This window comes from Lepidochelys kempii, chromosome 2 (assembly GCF_965140265.1).
Source record: "Lepidochelys kempii isolate rLepKem1 chromosome 2, rLepKem1.hap2, whole genome shotgun sequence".
NCBI lineage: Eukaryota > Metazoa > Chordata > Testudines > Cheloniidae > Lepidochelys > Lepidochelys kempii.
Window position 1 is genome coordinate 5,291,579 of NC_133257.1, and position 18,251 is coordinate 5,309,829.

The window sequence follows — 18,251 nt, forward strand, 5'->3', positions numbered from 1 at the left end:
AGCTGAACCAGGAACAACGGCACCCTGCAGATCTTCGGCATCTGGGTTGGGGCTGTTCCGTCACCAACAAACTTCTCCCATGCCCAGAGCATGTGTTCATGCGAAGAGCAGGATTTTCAATTATCCCATCAATAAGGGGCATATGGACTAAGCACTGTCGTTACCCTGCTTCTGTCCAGGTCTTTGTGTTGTCTCGAAGTCACATTCCTGCAATGTCTACAGTTTTCCGATGAGCTCCCTTACTGTCCCTCCATCTGACCAGCACCCTCCAGTCTTCCTCCTCTTTCTTGAATCTAAAGATCCTAGTGACTCTAATGTCAACTAAATACAGACTCAACCCCAAAAGCCAAACAACAGGAGCAGATCTCCCCCACCATTACCCTGATGGGTTAAAGCCTGAGGGAGAAAATGGGCTTTACATCACTGGGGAAAGGTCAGCAAGCTTGAATTACACTGGACCACCCAGGGAAGCAAATTCCAGAAATGCAAGTGCTTCACTGAGAACTGCCAGCATCCAGGCATCCAATCTGGGGGAAGGAAAGTATGAAAATCATTGGCTTTTTGCAGCTTTTGTGCTGACTGAAGGATGAAGCCATAAGAACATAAAAGTGGCCATATTGGGTCAGACCACTGGTCCATCTAGCCCAGTATTGTGCCTCTGACAGTGTCCAGTACCAGAGCTTCAGAGAGGCTGTACAGAACAGGTCAATTTTGGGGTGCTTCACCCCTGTCTTCCACTCCTAGCGTCTATCAGTCAGAAGTTTAGGGTCAGCCAGAGCATAGGGTTTGACCATGTTGGCTAATAGCCATGAGTGGATCTATCCTCCATGAACTTATCTAGCTCTTTTTTTGAACCCAGTTATACTTTGGGCCTTCACAATATCCCCTGGCAATGAATTGTGCAGGATAATTGTGCATTGTGTAAAAAGTACTTTCTTTTGTTTGTATTAAACCTGCTGTCTATTAATTTAATTGGTTAACCCCCGGTTTTTGTATTGAGAAAAAGGGAAATAATGCTTCTCTAGTCACTTTTCCCACACCATTCATGATTTTGTAGATTTTTTTCATATTCCCCTCCCACCCCCCGCCACATGTCTCTTTTCTAAACAGAACAGCCCTAATCTTTTTAGTCTCTCCTCATATGGAAGCCGTTCCAAACCCTTGATCATCTTTGTGCCTTTCTTTGAACCTTTTCCAGTTCCGCTACATCCTTTCTGAGATGAGGACACCAGAAATGGACACAGTATTAAAGGTGTGGGTGCACCATGGATTCATATAGTGGCATTATGATATTTTCTGTCTGATTTTCTATCCCTTTCCTAATAGATCCTAACATTCTGTTAGCCTTTTGGACACAGCTGTGCACTGAGCTGAAGTTTTTGGAGAACTATCTCAGAATCATAGGGTTAGAAGGGACTGCAAGGGTCATCTAGTCTAACCCCTGCCAAGATTCAGGATTTGTTGTGTCTAAACCATCCAAGACAAATGGCTCTCCAGCCTCCTTTTGGAAACTTCCAGTAAAGGAGCTTCCATGACCTCCCAAGCTCTCTGTTCCGCTGTTCTTATTGTTAGGAAGTTTTCCCTGAGATTTCATCTAAATTTGCTCTGCTGGAGTTTGAACCCATGGCCTCTTCTTGGCCTGCCCTCTCTGACAAGAGAGAACAACTTTTCTCCATCTTTTTTATGGCAGGCTTTCAAGTATTTGAAGAGCACTGTCATGTCCCCTTTTAATCTCCTCTCTTCCAAACTAAACACACCCAGTTCCTTCAGCCTTTGCTCATCTGGCTTGTGTTCCAGCCCTTTGATCATCTTTGTCGCTCACCTCTGGATCCTCTCCAGTTTCTCTACATCCTTTCTGTACATTGGTGACCACAACTGGACACAGTTCTCCAGCTGAGGCCTAACCAGTGCCGAGTAGCGAGGTACTGTCACCTCCCGTGATTTGCACGCTGTGCCTCTGTTAACGCAACCTAAAATAGCAATTTCTTTTTTTGCAACAGCAGCACATTGCTGACTCGTGTTGAGTCACGCTGACTTCCAGTTCCTTAGCAGTGCTGCTGCCAAGCCAGTTTCCCTCATTCTGTATTTGTGCATTTGGGTTTTCTCCCGTAGGTGTAGCACCTTACATTCGTCTTTGTTGAATTCCACTTTGTTGTCTGTAGCCCAGTTCTTCAATTTATCAAGATCCCTCTGACTTTTAGCTCCATCCTCCAAAATGTTTGCAACCTCCCCCTGCTCCAGTATTGTGCCACCTGCAAATCTGATCAGTGTGCTCTCAGTTCCTACATCCAAGTCATTAATAAAGATGGTAAATAACATGAACCCAGAACAGATCCCTGTGGAACCCCACGAGACCTCCTTCCAATCCGACATCATTCCATTCAGAGTTACTCTTTGTTTGCGCTTGTTTAAGCAATTATGTATCCATTAATGGTAGTTCTGCCGAGCCCCCATTTCTCCAGTTTACTGATCAGAACGTCATATGGGACTGTGTCACAAGCCTTGCTAAAGTCTAGGTACATTAATAGTCAATTGCTGCAACCAGTTTTAATTAGGACTAAAAATTCCTTCCTGGTGGTGCAATAATTTATCTTTGGAGAACTGTGTAATTACTTCCAAGAGTCCCTCCCTGGTGGTGTAATTGTTCTCTCCACAGAATCCAGAGTCTGGATGCAAGCTACCCCACCCTTTCAATTGCTGCTTGTCCTGGGGTCAAAGCTGCTCCCAGTGTATAAGCACCTGTTTCTCTAGCTAATATGAAACTGGGCGATGGGTAAATTGCGAGACAGCTTGCTCTTGGGAGGATTCTAACTCAATATGACGGATTTAAATGGGTGGGAAAATCTCTCAGATGCCTAATCTGACCCACAAGAGATTTGTGCATTGCTAAGCCCATGTTCCAGGTGTAAGACCAGCAGGAGTCCACAGAGGTAAAGGTATCTGGGCAGCACCTGCCTATCTTCTTGGAATACTGGCAGTCCCTAACGCATTCAGCTCTTTCTTCCTAAGGAACACAGCACCTTCACAACTAACCCCCTGCTTCTCCAGCCAGGGGCGGTCACATTTCTAGCCCTCCTGGCTGTGCAGAAAAGCTAGAAAACACAAGCCAAGCGTAACCTCAAGGTAAAGAAAAAGACGCCCCTGCCCGCTTTTTAAAAATCTCATGATTTTTAAGCCAATCTCAGGATTTTGGGGGGTCTACCCCAGCACCCCTGCTCTTTGTACCCCTCACCTCCCTCGCCTTCTCTGTCCCCCTCTCCCTTTACCACTCCCCTTTCTTTGCCCCACTTCCACCTCAAATGGCCCACTCAAATCCCACTCCAGCTAAGCATTTATAATACAAATCAGACCATTATGTTAGAAAGCTAATTCATGAAACATACAAGCCAGAAATCACAGAATCATAGACTATCAGGGTTGGAAGGGACCTCAGGAGGTCATCTAGTCCAACCCCCTGCTCAAAGCAGGACCAATCCCCAACTAAATCATCCCAGCCAGGGCTTTGTCAAGCCTGACCTTAAAAACCTCAAAGGAAGGAGATTCCACCACCTCCCTAGGTAGCCCATTCCAGTGCTTCACCACCCTCCTAGTGAAAAAGTTTTTCCTAATGTCTAAACCTCCCCCACTGCAACTTGAGACCATTACTCCTTGTTCTGTCATCAGCTACCACTGAGAACAGTCTAGCTCCATCCTCTTTGGAACCCCCTTTCAGGTAGTTGAAAGCAGCTATCAAATCCCCCCTCATTCTTCTCTTCTGCAGACTAAACAATCCCAGTTCCTTCAGCCTCTCCTCATAAGTCATGTGCTCCAGCCCCCTAATGATTTTTGTGCCCTCCGCTGGATTCTTTCCAATTTTTCCACATCCTTCTTGTAGTGTGGAGCCCAAAACTGGACACAGTACTCCAGAAATGAGGCCTCACCAATGTCAAATAGTGAGCAACACGGGGCATGGACCATGCCTTCCTCTGCATGTATGCAGCACTCAGCCCAATGGGGCCATTCTCCTGACCGGGGCAATAGAGATAAGTAATAAAGAACAATAATTCATTTCCCCATAGTAATATCGACTATTTGGGGTGATTGCATCATGCTAGTCATGTAAGCTCCTGCCTCCTGCCTTAGCAGCCCTGTGAGGCAAGATGGCCTCCCATCAGGACATTGTGTGGTGCCTCATTGCCCCGTTTTTACACACATATCCCAAATTTTCATTGGCTACACACTGAAACATGTCCATGGTTTTTCATTGTTGGTTTTTTTTGTATGCCCAGGAGTGATGATTAGTGGAATACATAACCAAATTTTTTGTTAATTGGATTCCCACAGATTCAGTTACTACATATGCTTGTAGAACCATTTGATCTTTATTTAGGGTAAAATTTACCAATTTCCACCATGCCATTAATTGTTTTTTCCCTTCTGTAACATTTTCCAACAACTTTTTTATTTTCAAAGGAAAATTTTCTTGCATGCCTTTCCACACAGGTTGACTGTGTTGTGTGAAGAAATACTTCCTTCTATTTGTTTTAAACCTGCTGCCTATTAATTAAACCTGCTGCCTATTAAAACATGCTACTTAATTAAAATCCTATTAGGGCTCCAAAAGGAGCCACAGTAGGTTGTGTTTTCTTTTTCAGATTGCTGTGTGTTTTGGAAGCAGGAGTTGAAAGTGGAAAGAAATCAAAACTCTGGTGGAAATTGATTGTGTCCCTTTTAAGACAGAGTCTCTGAGATCTGCTGATCGCTTTGGATCCAAAAGCAAGCCAAAAAGCATCCCTGTCAATGCAAATTACCTAGCTGATACAGGAAGCAGAGTACTGCCCATAAATGGCAGCACAAAGGGGCTGCAGATAATGAACATACCTGGTCAGCAAACAAACTACCTGAAACAAAAAGGCTCAAATTATGACCCTCGAGAGGAAGGTGGAAAAAGAAGTCAAACCTAAAAATAAGAGAGGAACAGGTTAACCCTAAGTAGAAAAAAATATACTTTTTTGTGTGCGTATGCAGTGCTGAAATCTGAAGACAGGTACCAAAGGAGTCTGCTTATACACATGACACACCTACCTTTTAATTCACCAAAACCCCAAGGATATAATTAAATTAAAAAGCCTATGCAAAAATTTCAAGAGAACATTAAACACACTGGCCTTAAAAACAAATCTCTAAATAAAAGGCACAGTATAACAAGATACTTTTAATGGATTGGATGTTAATATTAAACATTGGGTTAAATTTAATGTTAATAAGTACCCCTGTAACAACATATAGTGTGTATAATTTTAAAAAAAAAATCTTTAAGGTCATATGGTAATGATGCTTCTCAGCTATTACCTGTGAATAAACTTGAAGCTTAGCACGGCAGAAAAAACATTACAAACTTGGTCTGCTGTATAAGAAGGAAAACTGAGGTACTCCACCTCATAAATTTAATAACTGAACAGTGGGATAATTTCCCCTAAACCCTTAAAGGGTAGAAGCCATTGAAACCTGGCCTGCCTATAAAACAAAAACACAGAAAAGGTGGTGGTGTCTAAATTAACCGGGTTATGCCTGAAGCCCTACAGCCTGGGAAAAGGTGAGGTGCCCCAATGGGTGCAGGTAACACCATCACCCCTTTGCTTTGCACAACGTTGCCCGCTGGGCTCGTTAGTGAGGTTCACAGCAATGTTACACGCCTTTCCACACCTCCAGGGCGGGCCAGGGAGAGGTGCTGTGGAGAAGTGCAGCACGTTGCTATGGTGTTGGCAGGGCCTGATTCACCGTTGTGTTATCCCAGCTGTCTGCCTGCTGGACTGTCTGCACCGAAGGTTCAAACATCATGAGTCAGACCCTCAAAATCAGGAGATTTGGGGGCCAAAAAGACTATCTGGTATTTTTGTTTGATCTGTCTTTTGATTTTGAACTCCCCTGCCCATCCCCAGTGAATGAGTGTGTGTGTGTGTGTAAGACAGGGAGAGACAATGAATGCTGCCAACACTCCCACATTCATTGGACAAGGGGATTCGGGCCTCCCACTGTAGGAGCTCTCACCCCATATCTGCCCATCCCCCTGCCCAGCAATTAATTCTGCCTCAATCGCGAAATCAATCCCACCTCCCGAGCCCAGCCCCCCACAGCCTCAACTCTGCTTCTCCTGCAGTTCCTGGGGTTCATCTCCCTTTTCCAGGCCAGGGGGTGGGGCTGCAGCAGGGTCCCCATTCCAGCCTGGGTGTTGCAGGGAGGGAGAGTAGGGCATGGGGCCTCCCTGAGCTGATGGGCTCGTTCTGCTCTCTCCTTCACTCCTCCAAGAATAGCTGCAGCTCCTGGGGATTGGAACTACCTGCTTCCTGCAGCAGCCCTGATTGGCTGCTCTTCCCAAGACGGCAGGCAAGTGGGGAAGGCAACCAATCAAAGGGTCGCCCCGCCCCCCCCAAGGTAGGGGTTGAAATTCCTGAGGGGGGCTAGAGCTTCATCCTCCACCTGGAGATGGGCTCCAGTTAGTGATGTGACTCCTGAGGAAACCATGAGAGCTGGCATCACTTTTCTGTCATGCCAGAGATATCACCGGAGAGACCCCAGGATGCAAGTGTTTCATGAACTGCATTCTGGGTAATAACACATGAGGCCTTCATTCCTATGAAACTGAACCTGCTCTTTACTAAAGCAGCTATTTACAGAGCTACTCCACTTGCAGCTTAGCATTCCAGCCATGTGCACACAGACAGACTTCTTGGTGCCTCTTCCAAACCCTTCCCTCCAGCAATCTGTGCTCCTCTCTCCAAGTTCCACACTGATTGCTACCAAAGCTGGAGTAAAGCAGTGGGGAATTGGGCCACAGTTTTCTTGTTCAGTGTCCCAGTCATCAAATGTCCATTGGCACAGCAGATTGCACAGGTGAGTGTTGGCCACACCAGGTGTTCAAAAATCATGAGTCAGGCCCCAAAGATCATGAGATCAGCTTATAAAATCATATATTTTGAAAAATAAAAATAAGAGGTTCGTTATATTTGCCTTCTGGTGATTGAGCCTTTAGGGTGAACTTCATTCAAGTTTCAAGCTTCTCTCTGCAGCTGTGACGGCTATACGCTTCCTTTTCTCCCCCCAAGAAAGCAGAGGCTTTCATGAAATAACATGAATCCAAGAGCAGGGGCTTTAATAAAAATACCAAATAGCACTAGATGTGCAATAAAACTGTTAGGGTTGGAGACTCTATATTTTTTCTTGCATTTCCTAGTGGATGGGACAATATTGATTTTGTGAATATTTAAGGCTTCTAAAATATACCCCAAGATGATGTGTGTTACTGAAACGTGATATTCACGCACGCAGACAGAAAAAGAAATGCCACCAGAAAACACTAAGACCACACCCACCTTGCCCTTTTTTCTACATGTCTCAAGTCTAGCCGGTCAAGTCTAGCCCACACTTGCTCAATAAAGATGGACTCTGGCTGGACCTATTGTTGGGGTGGAAATTCCTGAGCTGAGGGGCTTCTATTGAGAATGCCCTGACTCCAGCAGCGAAATCTAGAAACTGTTCTTATTGCCATAATTTATGAGTATTATGGTAGTGTCTAGAGGTTCCGGCTGAGCTTAGGGCCACCGCAGTGATAGGTGCTATACAGACACATAGTGAGAGACAGTCCCTACCTACAATAGTGTCCAATCGAGTGGCCTGCTTCACAGCCGCATAGAAATCAATGGAAGGAATTCTGTTGGCTTGAATCAGACCCTGTACAAACCATTTAGGGCTTTGTGAAGCCACGTGAACGCCTGAATTCTGGGGCTTTGCTGACTTTGGACAAACAACGGGGAGTGGGGTGTAACGGAGGGAAAGGGGAGTGGCATTTGTTTGTCAGACTTTCATACTGCAAGGTGGGAAACTGAGGCAAAGGACGCTGACCAGCGTACTGTGGGTGGGTGTTTACTTATGGTTTGCATGCTTCGGAGTTGTGGTGGTGATGTTTTCCCACATTAATACCGGATTCCCTCTGCCTTTTAATACGTTTTCTTTCATTATACCTAGACTCTGTGCTCACGAGTGGGGCAAAATGGCTTCCTAGAAGCGCCTAGGGGTGGGGCTTTGTTTTCCCAGATTGCTGGGTTTGAGCCCGACCCAATTCTCTTTTGTAATTCTCACAGGAACCCCTGCACGCTGAACCCAGCCCTGGTTGCTGCTCATGCCTCCCAGCAGAATGGCGACATATAGAAACAAAAGCAATCAGGGTCAGGACCTTTCACTCTGCACCGGGTCCCTCACACCACCCTGCCAGCACAGGGCGAGCCGGATCTGAGCTTCCCACACACATTCCACCCCTCCCAACCCGAGCATTGCCCCAGCGGGACCCAGCCTTCTAAATTGCTGTTTCCCTCGTCACTGAATCCAACCAGGGAGATTTATATCCCGCCCTGGGAGAAGCTGTTCACACCAGGACATGACCAAGATCCAGGGAAGATGAAGGTTGTCCTGGCTGTCTTGTTGGCCGTCATTCTGTGCGCAGAGCAAGGTGAGACGTCGAGAGAGGCTCCCTGTGCTGCTAGACAAACAAGATGCAGATCGGGGCTGAGCAACGGGGGGTCCAGGGGATGATGCCAGCCCACCAGACCCAGCCTGGCCCAGCTAGGGGTGCTGACAGCACCAGGGCAAGGAAGGGGGCAGGGCAGCATGGTGGCAGGGCCCCATGGGTGTGCTGTGGTGAGAGCCAGTGGGTTGGAGCCGCACAAGATAAGCTCCTGTGATCTCTCACACCCCAGGGGCAGCACCCATCTCCCCTGCACCTCCGTTACACCTCTGGGGGCAGGAGCTGCTTCTCCAGGGGCACCTATCCCACCGGGGCAGGACCCAAATCCCCAAGGTGGTCACATCCCCCAGCCCAGCAAAGGGTTTCCGTGGATTTTGTGGCCCCCGTACGACTTCATCCAGAAGATGGGGAATCAGGGGAGCATCTTCCCCTCTGGGCTAGCAACAAAAGTATGAAGCGCTGCCATAGTGTTTGCGGCAGAGATGCGGCGGGCGACGGGAGGTGCTGTGGGAAAGCCCTGCTCTCAGTTGTCTCCACTCATTTGCCTGCGAGCCGACGGGGGCTCCGATGCTTGAGCTCAGCCCAGAAGTGAGTATGTTTTTGATGGGGGAAAAGAGGAAGAAGTTTCCACCCTCATTCCCGAAAAGGGCATTTTTCAGGGAGGTTTCTGGGCTCCGATAAGTCAAACCCAGCATTGTTTAAAAGCTTCTGTGGGCTGAGAGCGGGGCACAAAGCCAGGAGTTGCTGCATAATTAATTCTGGCTTGGAGGCTGACTCTTTTTCTGTTCAAGTCATTGACAAATCTTCTGTTGACTTCAGTGTGTGGCCCTGGGCACATGCGGCGGTCTGGTTAGTTCACATCAGTTCTGTGTCCTGTCGGTTTGGTGATTTTTAAGGGGGTTTGGCTCCATGCCTGCGAGTGGTTTGGTTTGCTGTCCGAGCGAGTTTGTGTTGGTATTTTTATTATTTCTGCTATACAATCGCACCTAGAGGCGCCAACCTGGGTCAGGGCCCCCTCGTGCCAGGCGTTGCACAGGTACATAGTGAGAGTGTGGAGGGGGTCGCTCACCAGAGAGTGCGCCCCCCCCCCTTGTGGCTAGCTGGGGGTAAGGCAGCCTCTTTGATTCAGAGCCCCCCGTTGAAAGCCCCTCAGAGCCTGCAGTGATTTGCCCCTTCTCATGACTCAGCCTTCCAGCCAGGTCACTATATTCCTCACCTCCCTCCAGCCTACTTTCGCAGACCAACTCCTTGAGCTCCTTCCTGCCGGTTTGAGCTGATACAGTGTCCCCTCAGATTCCCTGGCAGACCCCTTCTGCCTGGGCCGCAAGCTCTCACCCAGCTGTTGGTGGCTCGCCAATAAGACGCAGCTGAGGAGGTGTCTACTCCATCTCTGAATCCCTTATTGCCATGGCAGGATGGGGTTTATAAACCCCCTCACAGACAGACAGTCCCTGCCCGGATGAGCTTACAATCTAAACTGGGAAGCCAGGCAATGGGTGGGTGAAAATTGGGTGAGCATTATTAGCCTTATTTTACAGCTGGCCAACTGGGAGGCAGAGAAATTAAAGGCCTGATCCAAAGCCCATGGGCATCAACGGAAAGACGCCCATGGTCCTCACTGAGCTTCTGATCAGCCCTTAATGCTTTAGCGATGGTCACAAAGTTCATGGAAGAACCTGACTCTCCTGGCTTCCTCTGCCTTTAACCACAAGGACATCTTTTCTCTCTAAGCTTTGCTCCGGTGGTGCAATGCACTGAATGCTTTCCCCACCCCCGATCCAGTGTGAGAGGGAGCATGGGCGAAGGGCAGTTGTTGCAGGGTGGGTGGATTGATTTAGACCATGGGCTTGGTTCTCCTCTCACCCCAGTGTCTCACTGCACTGGCGTCAGTGGGCTAACTCCTCGCTGACACTACAGTAAAGGAGAGGACTTGGCTGCTGGAGTGGCCACACCATTTTACATGTCTAACGCCTCCATGTCTCCCTTCCACAGCTGACTCACTGTGGTGCTTCACTTGTGAAAACCAGTCCAGCAACTGGCACTGTCTGAAGATCACAAAGTGCTCGGATGCGGACAAGCACTGCCTGACGACTGTTGGTTTTTTGGGGTTTGGTACGTGCCAGGATTGCTGACTAGGGAATGACTCCCGGAGCATGGAGAACAGTGGGGTTTTGCTAGGGGACGGGTCCAGGATTTATTTACCTCACAGGAGACGCATGTTAGGAAGGTGGAGAACCTTACGGGGCTGAAGGAGCACCCCTGGCTCAAATACCCCAACCTTTGTGGGGTGTGAAATCCAGATCCCAGTGTTACATCTTGAACCCATCCCCAGAGGGGTCAGTTCAGCCCCTTTGTCTTCTTGTTAAATCTGTCTGGAGAAGGGAGGGGATGCCAGAGATTGGAAGAAGAGGCAAAAGCCAGGGCCTTGGAAAGAGAAGAAGAGGAAGGAGTGGAGAGAGAGGGGGATTGGAAGGTTTAGAGTGAGGTGAATGGAGGGATAATTTTACTGTAGTCTCCTAGAGACTCCTGGAGATTAGATCTAAATCCTTTCCTGCAAAGGCTCTGAGACCTCAGGGAGAGACCTTTTAATAATAGTTTTCTCTTTCTTCTCCTTGGTTAAGGCATGTGGGCAGCCAGGAGGCAAATCACCAAGAAATGCTCCCCAATCTGCCCGCACTTCAATATCAACCTGGGCTTAGCCTCCTATTCCACTACCTGCTGCCAGAGCACCTTGTGCAACCTGAGTGGGAAGCCGCCACCCAAACCAGGTCCCCAGTGATGGGGTAAGAGGATCTTAGAGCTGGACTGTGATGTGCTGGGAAAAGAGGGGCTTTAACCCTGAAGAACCTGCTCAGATTTCCCCAGCAAGAGACCGACACCTTGTGTGCATTGGGTTTAACGATGTATCCTAACAGCCAGGCCTTGCCTCAAAACTTCTGAACAAATAGCTTCTCTGTTGCCTTTCACACTGGGGTTCTGTCACCTGGCATGTCTCTTGGAAGATGCGGAGTCTTCTATTGTGAGGTCTTAGGCGTTGGACTGGGCTGAACGGAGCTGCCGCCTGGGGCCAGGCGGGGCAGGAGGATGCTGAGTGGTATTCTGCAGAAAGGGGATCTGGTGCAATCCCAGCCAGTTTCTATAATATTTCCTTTCCTACAGACATTTCTAGTCAGTGTCACACTATGATAACGCAGGCCAGAGAATTGCCCCCCAAATAATTCCTAGAGCAAATCTTTTAGAATAACCTTCCCTCTTGATTTAAAACTTGCTGCTGATGGAAAATCCACCATGACCCTTGGTAAATTGATCCAATGATTAATTACTCTCATTGTTAAAAATGTACACCTTGTTTCCAGTCTGAATTGGTCTAGCTTCAACTTCCAGCCACTGGCTCGTGTTAGACCCTTCTCTCCTAGATCGATGATCCCATTATTATATATTTGCTCCCCATGCAGGAACTTTTAGACTGTGATCAAGTCACCCCTGAACCTTCTCTTCGTTAAGCTACCTAGCTTGAGCTCTTTGAATCCATCGCGATGGATTGTGAACTCAATGGTGAAAAAGGAAGCAAAATTCGTAGGCAAGGTCATAAGACTCTCCCCATCCTTTCACTATCTGCAGCTGGTGACGGGAGCATCCCCCCTGCCCCGATTTTGAAATCCTGACCCCGGGTTGATTGTAGCAGGAGGGGCAGTGTGGCCTTCTAGAAGGCTCTGGGCTGGGACTCAGAAACCCTGGCTTCTGTTCTGTAAACAGGGGACAATAGGACCGAGCTCCTTTGCAAGGCGCTTTGAGATGGACGGATGGAAAGCGTGGGATAAGCACTAGGGATAGTTATTATTATTACAACCAAGTGGCTGGGCCTCAGACTTCATCTCAGGGCAGCTTCCAGCCCTGGGGATCGTTCGACCTCTTCCTACCCCATTGCCTTAGCCGGGCGGCCATTCCTGGCTCTCTTCTGTCAGAGAGCCGCTGCCCGCTATCACACCTCTCTCACCAAATCCCGTTGCTCCTCTTCCTCTGGGCCAAGCTCCCCCTCCCTCTCAGCCACTTCCTGTTTAGCTGTGGTGACATTCTTTATATAGATGCACTTCTCTGCATGCATTTTTAACCCCTCCATCATCCCCCTCTCTGCGTGCCTTGAGCGGGCAGACTCCCAGATTCAGCACCATGTCCGGGACTGAAGGGGCCTCCAAGACAGCTGTGCGAGAGCGGCATTGCCAAACCAAGCTCTGCTCCTCTCGCTCCTTCTTTGACCCACACCTCTCTTTTGTCTCTGCTGTTCATAGCCATGATCCTGGACCCTGGGCCCCCCTTCTCTTCCCAGAGCTGCAGATCTTCCCACTGCCACCCTGCTGCTGCCTTGGCCCCTCCTCTGCTGAAATCCCACCTCCTCTTTTGCCTGGACTCGTACAATTCCCCCTCCTCCCCAGATCCAAGCTGCCAGGACTCCAAGATGGGCTGGCTTCTCCTCTGCAAGATGTGTGAGCTCACCATCTGCATTCTCAAACAACTCCCTGGGCTCCCCATTCATTTCAGGACCCAGTTCAAAACTGCCCTCCTGGTGGGTAAAAAAAAACCCATCTGTAACATAGAATAGAATCATAGAATATCAGGGTTGGAAGGGACCCCAGAAGGTCATCTAGTCCAACCCCCTGCTCAAAGCAGGACCAATTCCCAGTTAAATCATCCCAGCCAGGGCTTTGTCAAGCCTGACCTTAAAAACCTCTAAGGAAGGAGATTCTACCACCTCCCTAGGTAACGCATTCCAGTGTTTCACCACCCTCTTAGTGAAAAAGTTTTTCCTAATATCCAATCTAAACCTCCCCCACTGCAACTTGAGACCATTACTCCTCGTTCTGTTTTCATGTTTTCATCCAATATGTTATTCTGCCACTAGATGTCTCTCTGTGTTGTGTAGAGTTGCAAACTGAGGGTGGGCCCCTGGTAAACAAGGGAGACAAAGAGAGGACCTGAGTTGTGTGGAAGCCTATTTCTTTGTGTCTGGGATTGTAGCTCTCTACTTTAATACATGACTCCTGGTTAGGATGGATTGTGATTCTGTATAGCAGGAATCTTCCAGGATTTGCCCTCTCTCATCAGTCTGCTACCCATTTGGCTCCCTCCATTCCCCTAACCCTGGCCTTTCTGGTCCTTGTCACCTTCACACAGCTGTTGGCGTGAGTGCCTTCTTCTCCGCAGCTCCTGCCATGTGGAACAGCCATCTTTTACCAGTGCATCAGCCCTTGAGCTCTTTGAAACAACATCTAATAATGCACATTTTTCTCCCTTCCCTGAAGCAGTTAATCTCCTTCTCCCTCTGGCATTGCTCTTCGTGATTGAATGTTTTAATTCACTCACGTGTGTCAGGTGTTTTCTGTACCTTTTACAGCATACCATTTGTATCCTTGCACTGTGAAGCTCTGCAAAAGCTCTGTGGAATCCCATGTGTGTGACAGATAATAAATGCAGCCAACATTTGATTGCACTGGAGGATACTTGTCCTAGAATTATAACTGGTCAGGTTTTGTTCTGTAGATTGCAATTAAAAATCATTTTTTGCTTTGCTGTTAAGAAGTTTCTCTGTGATTCTTTTATGCCGTCATCAGTGTCACATAAAGAAAACAGGTATGGGCATATTTAAAGACAAAAGGCCAGGATCTCTTCTGCATATTGGCTCCTATGTACCGCTTAAGCAGCTCAAAGGAGCCAGAATCTGATTGCGATGGTCCACCTGAAAACTAGCTGGGCATCATAGGCAGCTCTTATATCGTCTGCCCCTCACCAGTGTAATTGGTGTGTTGGGGGCAAGAAGGGGCAACTAGAGTCCACCAATCTTCACCTGCTGTATGATCCCATAGGCACCACAGCTAGCTGGCATAAATTAGAGCAGCCACTAAGCTGCTCTAGCTCACACAAAGGCCCAGGCCAATGCCAGTGCAGATTGGTCCATGAAATCAGAGAATTGTAACTGGCTCCTTGCCAGTATATCCCTCCCCCCTTCCACCACCTGCAACAAGTGGCTCTCAGCCTCGGAGAGACACTAGCTCTAACTGCTGAATTTAAACTGGAATCGAAGTGGTTAAGGAACAGGCGAAGGAGCCAGGAGATCTGGGTTCTGTTATGGGGTAAAGCTCTATGCCTCCATTTCCCCATTTATAAAATGCCTATTTTGAAGGCTTAAGTGGGACTGAAGTGGTGCCAAGGCTTTTTGCCGCCTTCCTGCATAAGGCTGAATTCGCCCTGATGTTTGCAAAGTGCTCGGAGATCACAAGATGTAAAGTAGCTGTCCACTGAACGGAAAAGTACAGGGTATTGTTCTTCTAGCCTGCCAGGCCTGGTACAGAGTGGAGATCAAGCACCCCTAGGCACATTAGAAAGTTGGTGCCTCTGGGCTGGAGGTTGGGTCATATGAGGAGTGAAGTTCTGGAGCAGCTTTCCACGGGAAGCTGGCGGGGCAAAAAAAGGAATGTGTTTCAAGACTGAGTTTGATAAGTTTATGAAGGGGAGGGGATGATGGGACTGCCTACAATGGCGTGGAGCCGATCTGCAACTGCTAGCAAAAAATATCTCCAACGGCCGGTGATGGGACACTAGATGGGGAGGGCTCTGAGTTACACCTGAGAATTCTTTCCCAGGTCTCTGGCTGGTGGGTCTTGCGCACATGCTCAGGGTCTTACTGATCGCCACATTTGGGGTCAAGAAGGAATTTTCCCCATGTCAGTTTGCTAGACACCCTGGAGAGGGGTTTCCCTTTCTCTGCAGCATGGGACATGGGTCACTTGCTGGTTTGAACTGGAGTAAATGGTGAATTCTCTGGAACTTGAAGTCTTTAAGTCAAGCTTTGAGGATGTCAGTAACACAGCCAGAGGTTCTGGGCCGATTACAGGAGCGGGTGGGTGGGGTCGTGTGTCCTGCGATGTGCAGGAGGTCAGACTAGCTGATCACGATGGTCCCTTGGGGGCTTAAAGTCTATGAGTCTATAAGAAAGATGGCTTTAAGGGCCACGCTGCATCTGACAGCTCAGGGACATGCAATGGGAACACAGATTGAAGGACCTATCTGATCAGGGAAGAGAGACTTTCCCCTCCAGAGCAGAACTGGTCCGGAACCGGAGTTTGTGTTCTGCAGGATATCCTGACATCTTGAAAAAAAATTCATTCCGAACTGGAGCGCAAAAACCAAGACGTCCCACTAAACACAAGATTTGAAAAAAATTCATTTGGGATCAAGTGAAAGGTTTTGCTTTGATCCAGCAAAAGGGCTGGATTTTGACCTTTTAAAACATTTCTAATTTTATAAACAAATTTCAGACCCAAAAGCCAAATATTCCATTCCCAAAATGTCAACCATGAAATGGTTTGACATACCCTGAATGCTTTGTTTCCATTGTTCCCCTCAAAATTAAATGAGGTCAAAATGGACATGTTCCCGCGGAAAGTTTCAATTTCAACAAGGTGGCATTTTCCAGGAGAAAAACCTTCCCCTTGGAAATCGAGATTAGCTGGAGCCAAAGTGTAACTAAAAAGCAAGCAGAACTCCACGGGGGGGAGCTAATGCTACCAAACAGTGACTGGTTGGTAAAATAATGCTTGTTGATACGGGCTGTTTGCAGACGGAACCCTAAACTGACTCACGGGGCGTTCCAAAGGCAAAGGCAGCAGGACCAGCCAGGGACCAGAGGAGCAGAAATGGCACAAGGAAAGGCTCCTGGAGCATGCGTGAAGCCAGCAGAGACCTGCAGCAGCCAGAAGAAGGCCTGCCAGGCTAGGAGAATCATTTGATCCATTTGTGTGGCAGACCTTAGGCTGATGTTTGTTATGTTCACACAGGAACAGTGGAAGCTCCCTAAAAGTATGTGTGGGGGGAGGGCGGGGGGGGGGGGGGAGATAGGCATCCGAACCATGGCCCTGCCTTCCCATGTCGCCCCTTTTCTCAGAGCCCCTGCTCTTGTGCCCTTTTAAAAGTGATGGGGCCATGGCCTCCTGTCCTTCCCACCCCCGCCAGTCCGGGCGCCCTTTAACACGGTTTTCAATACAGCACAATGATGAACATGTGCCGGCCCCCTTGATACTCCTTGAAAACGCCACCTGACCATCCGATGAAGTGAGCTGTAGCTCACGAAAGCTTATGCTCAAATAAATTTGTTAATCTCTAAGGTGCCACAAGTCCTCCTTTTCTTTTTGCTGACCACAATGGCACCCCATGCTGCACTTAGGGGAGAGCCCATGGCCTTGCATAGGCCTTCCGCAGAGCAGCAGGGGGGCACAGCTGGCTGAGTGGATCAGGAGGAGGAGTTTACTACAGGCCAGGTGGACAAATGGTCCCTTTTTTCTGCTGTTTGGGGCCGTCTGGCAACTGAGACAGAGCCCGGTAGGCTGGCCGGTGGCTGAGGCCCTGCACCAGGATTCAGAAGCCAGGCAGCTGGGAGCAAGGCGGCAGATTTCGCTGCTAAAACACGAGATTCCAGCAAAATAGTCAACTCCGCTAAGTAGAGAGGCAGAACGTGCAGGGCTCAGCCTTCAGGCTGGCGCTCGGGCGGGTCTCCACCGTCTGCGCACTTGCATGCCTTTTAGCAAAGGGGATCTTTTACTGCAGCGGGTGGCAAAATGTCTTGGTCCGGCTGCACGGCCCCCGCTTTGCTGATCTAGCCCAACCAGCTGCTGGGGGGCTAGGGGGCTCTGCATGCAGCAGCGCAATCTGGGGCTGGGTTGGTACACAGGCCTGTTTGCTAGCCTGAGAGAGAATTTTGGGTCTGACTCTTACATCCCTGCTAATCTGTGTGAACAAAGAACAAAGACAGTGCCTTGCTTCTGCCCAGCCAGAGGGGTTTGTTAGTACAATGAGAAGAGCTAAAGGATAGAGTTAAAAGTGCCACAGGGCCTGGTGGGAGTGTAGTATGTGAGCATACACTGGAAGGCTGCCTGGCTCCTTTCTCAAGCTGATGTCCAGCAACCAGGCACGAGAGGCAAGAGGGTGGGTGGGTGCGCATAAGAAACAGTAAAAGCCAAAGAAAAGCCTGGCCTTGGCCAGTACATAACCACACTCCTTACCCCTCCCATGGGATACAAATGTAACCCTTCTGCCTGTCAGAGTTGGCAGCAACAAGGGCCGGGTTCAGTATCTAGGGGATCCATTCCAATAACACAATGCAAACCGGCTCGAGCCCCCACCCAGTGACCTGGGACAAATATATACCACCCCCGCTGGGCGCCTCCAAGAGGCAATACTTCCCCTCTCGCAAGCACAGAGTCTGAGTGTAGCAAAAGTCTTTTAATAACAGAGAGAAACAATGTGGCCTTATGTTGGGGAAACACCACCAACAGGATTCGTAACACAACCCATGAGCAAAAACAACCCCACCCCAGGCAAATTGGGGCATGCCCTTTTCCCTTTGGTTCTTGAGTCCAGCAACCCCAAAAGTCCAATGCCCCAAAAGTCTCTGTCCCTGGTCAGGGCAGCCCCAGAGTTCGAAAGTTTATCGGCGGAGCTTTACCTCCCAACCTGGGTGGAAATGGGACGGGGGTAAGAGGCACCTTACGTGATCTGAAGCTGACCGCCCCATAGCTCCATAGCAGCGCTCCGCTCCGCTCCGCCAGCCGCCCCACAAACTCCTTCGCTCAGCTGTCCTCCGCTCCGCCAGCCGCCCCACGAACTCCTTCGCTCAGCTGCGCTCCGCTCCGCCAGCCGCCCCACGAATTCCTTCACTCAGCTCCACGGCCCACAAGCAGCTCCTGCCATCCACACACTG

General features: G+C 48.9%; 1 protein-coding gene and 1 long non-coding RNA gene across 2 annotated transcripts in view; one reads left to right on the forward strand and one right to left on the reverse strand.

Annotated features, from left to right (window-relative positions):
- The window catches only part of LOC140906310 (uncharacterized), an 82,140-nt gene that overhangs the window by 9,897 nt on the left and 53,992 nt on the right, over positions 1-18,251 (reverse strand). The window lies entirely within an intron of this gene.
- Positions 8,434-11,279, forward strand: LOC140906308 (lymphocyte antigen 6E-like). Its single transcript, XM_073329978.1, has 3 exons — positions 8,434-8,485; positions 10,493-10,612; positions 11,122-11,279. Exons 1-3 carry the CDS (start codon positions 8,434-8,436, stop codon positions 11,277-11,279), a joined length of 330 nt encoding a protein of 109 aa, XP_073186079.1.

Bases quoted from the DNA above. Each gene is read 5' to 3' on its own strand.
- LOC140906308 (XM_073329978.1), top strand. From the start codon at position 8,434: ATGAAGGTTGTCCTGGCTGTCTTGTTGGCCGTCATTCTGTGCGCAGAG. The intron at 8,486-10,492 runs GTGAGACGTCGA...TCCCTTCCACAG, and splicing joins CATTCTGTGCGCAGAGCAAG to CTGACTCACTGTGGTGCTTC. The intron at 10,613-11,121 runs GTACGTGCCAGG...TCCTTGGTTAAG, and splicing joins TGTTGGTTTTTTGGGGTTTG to GCATGTGGGCAGCCAGGAGG.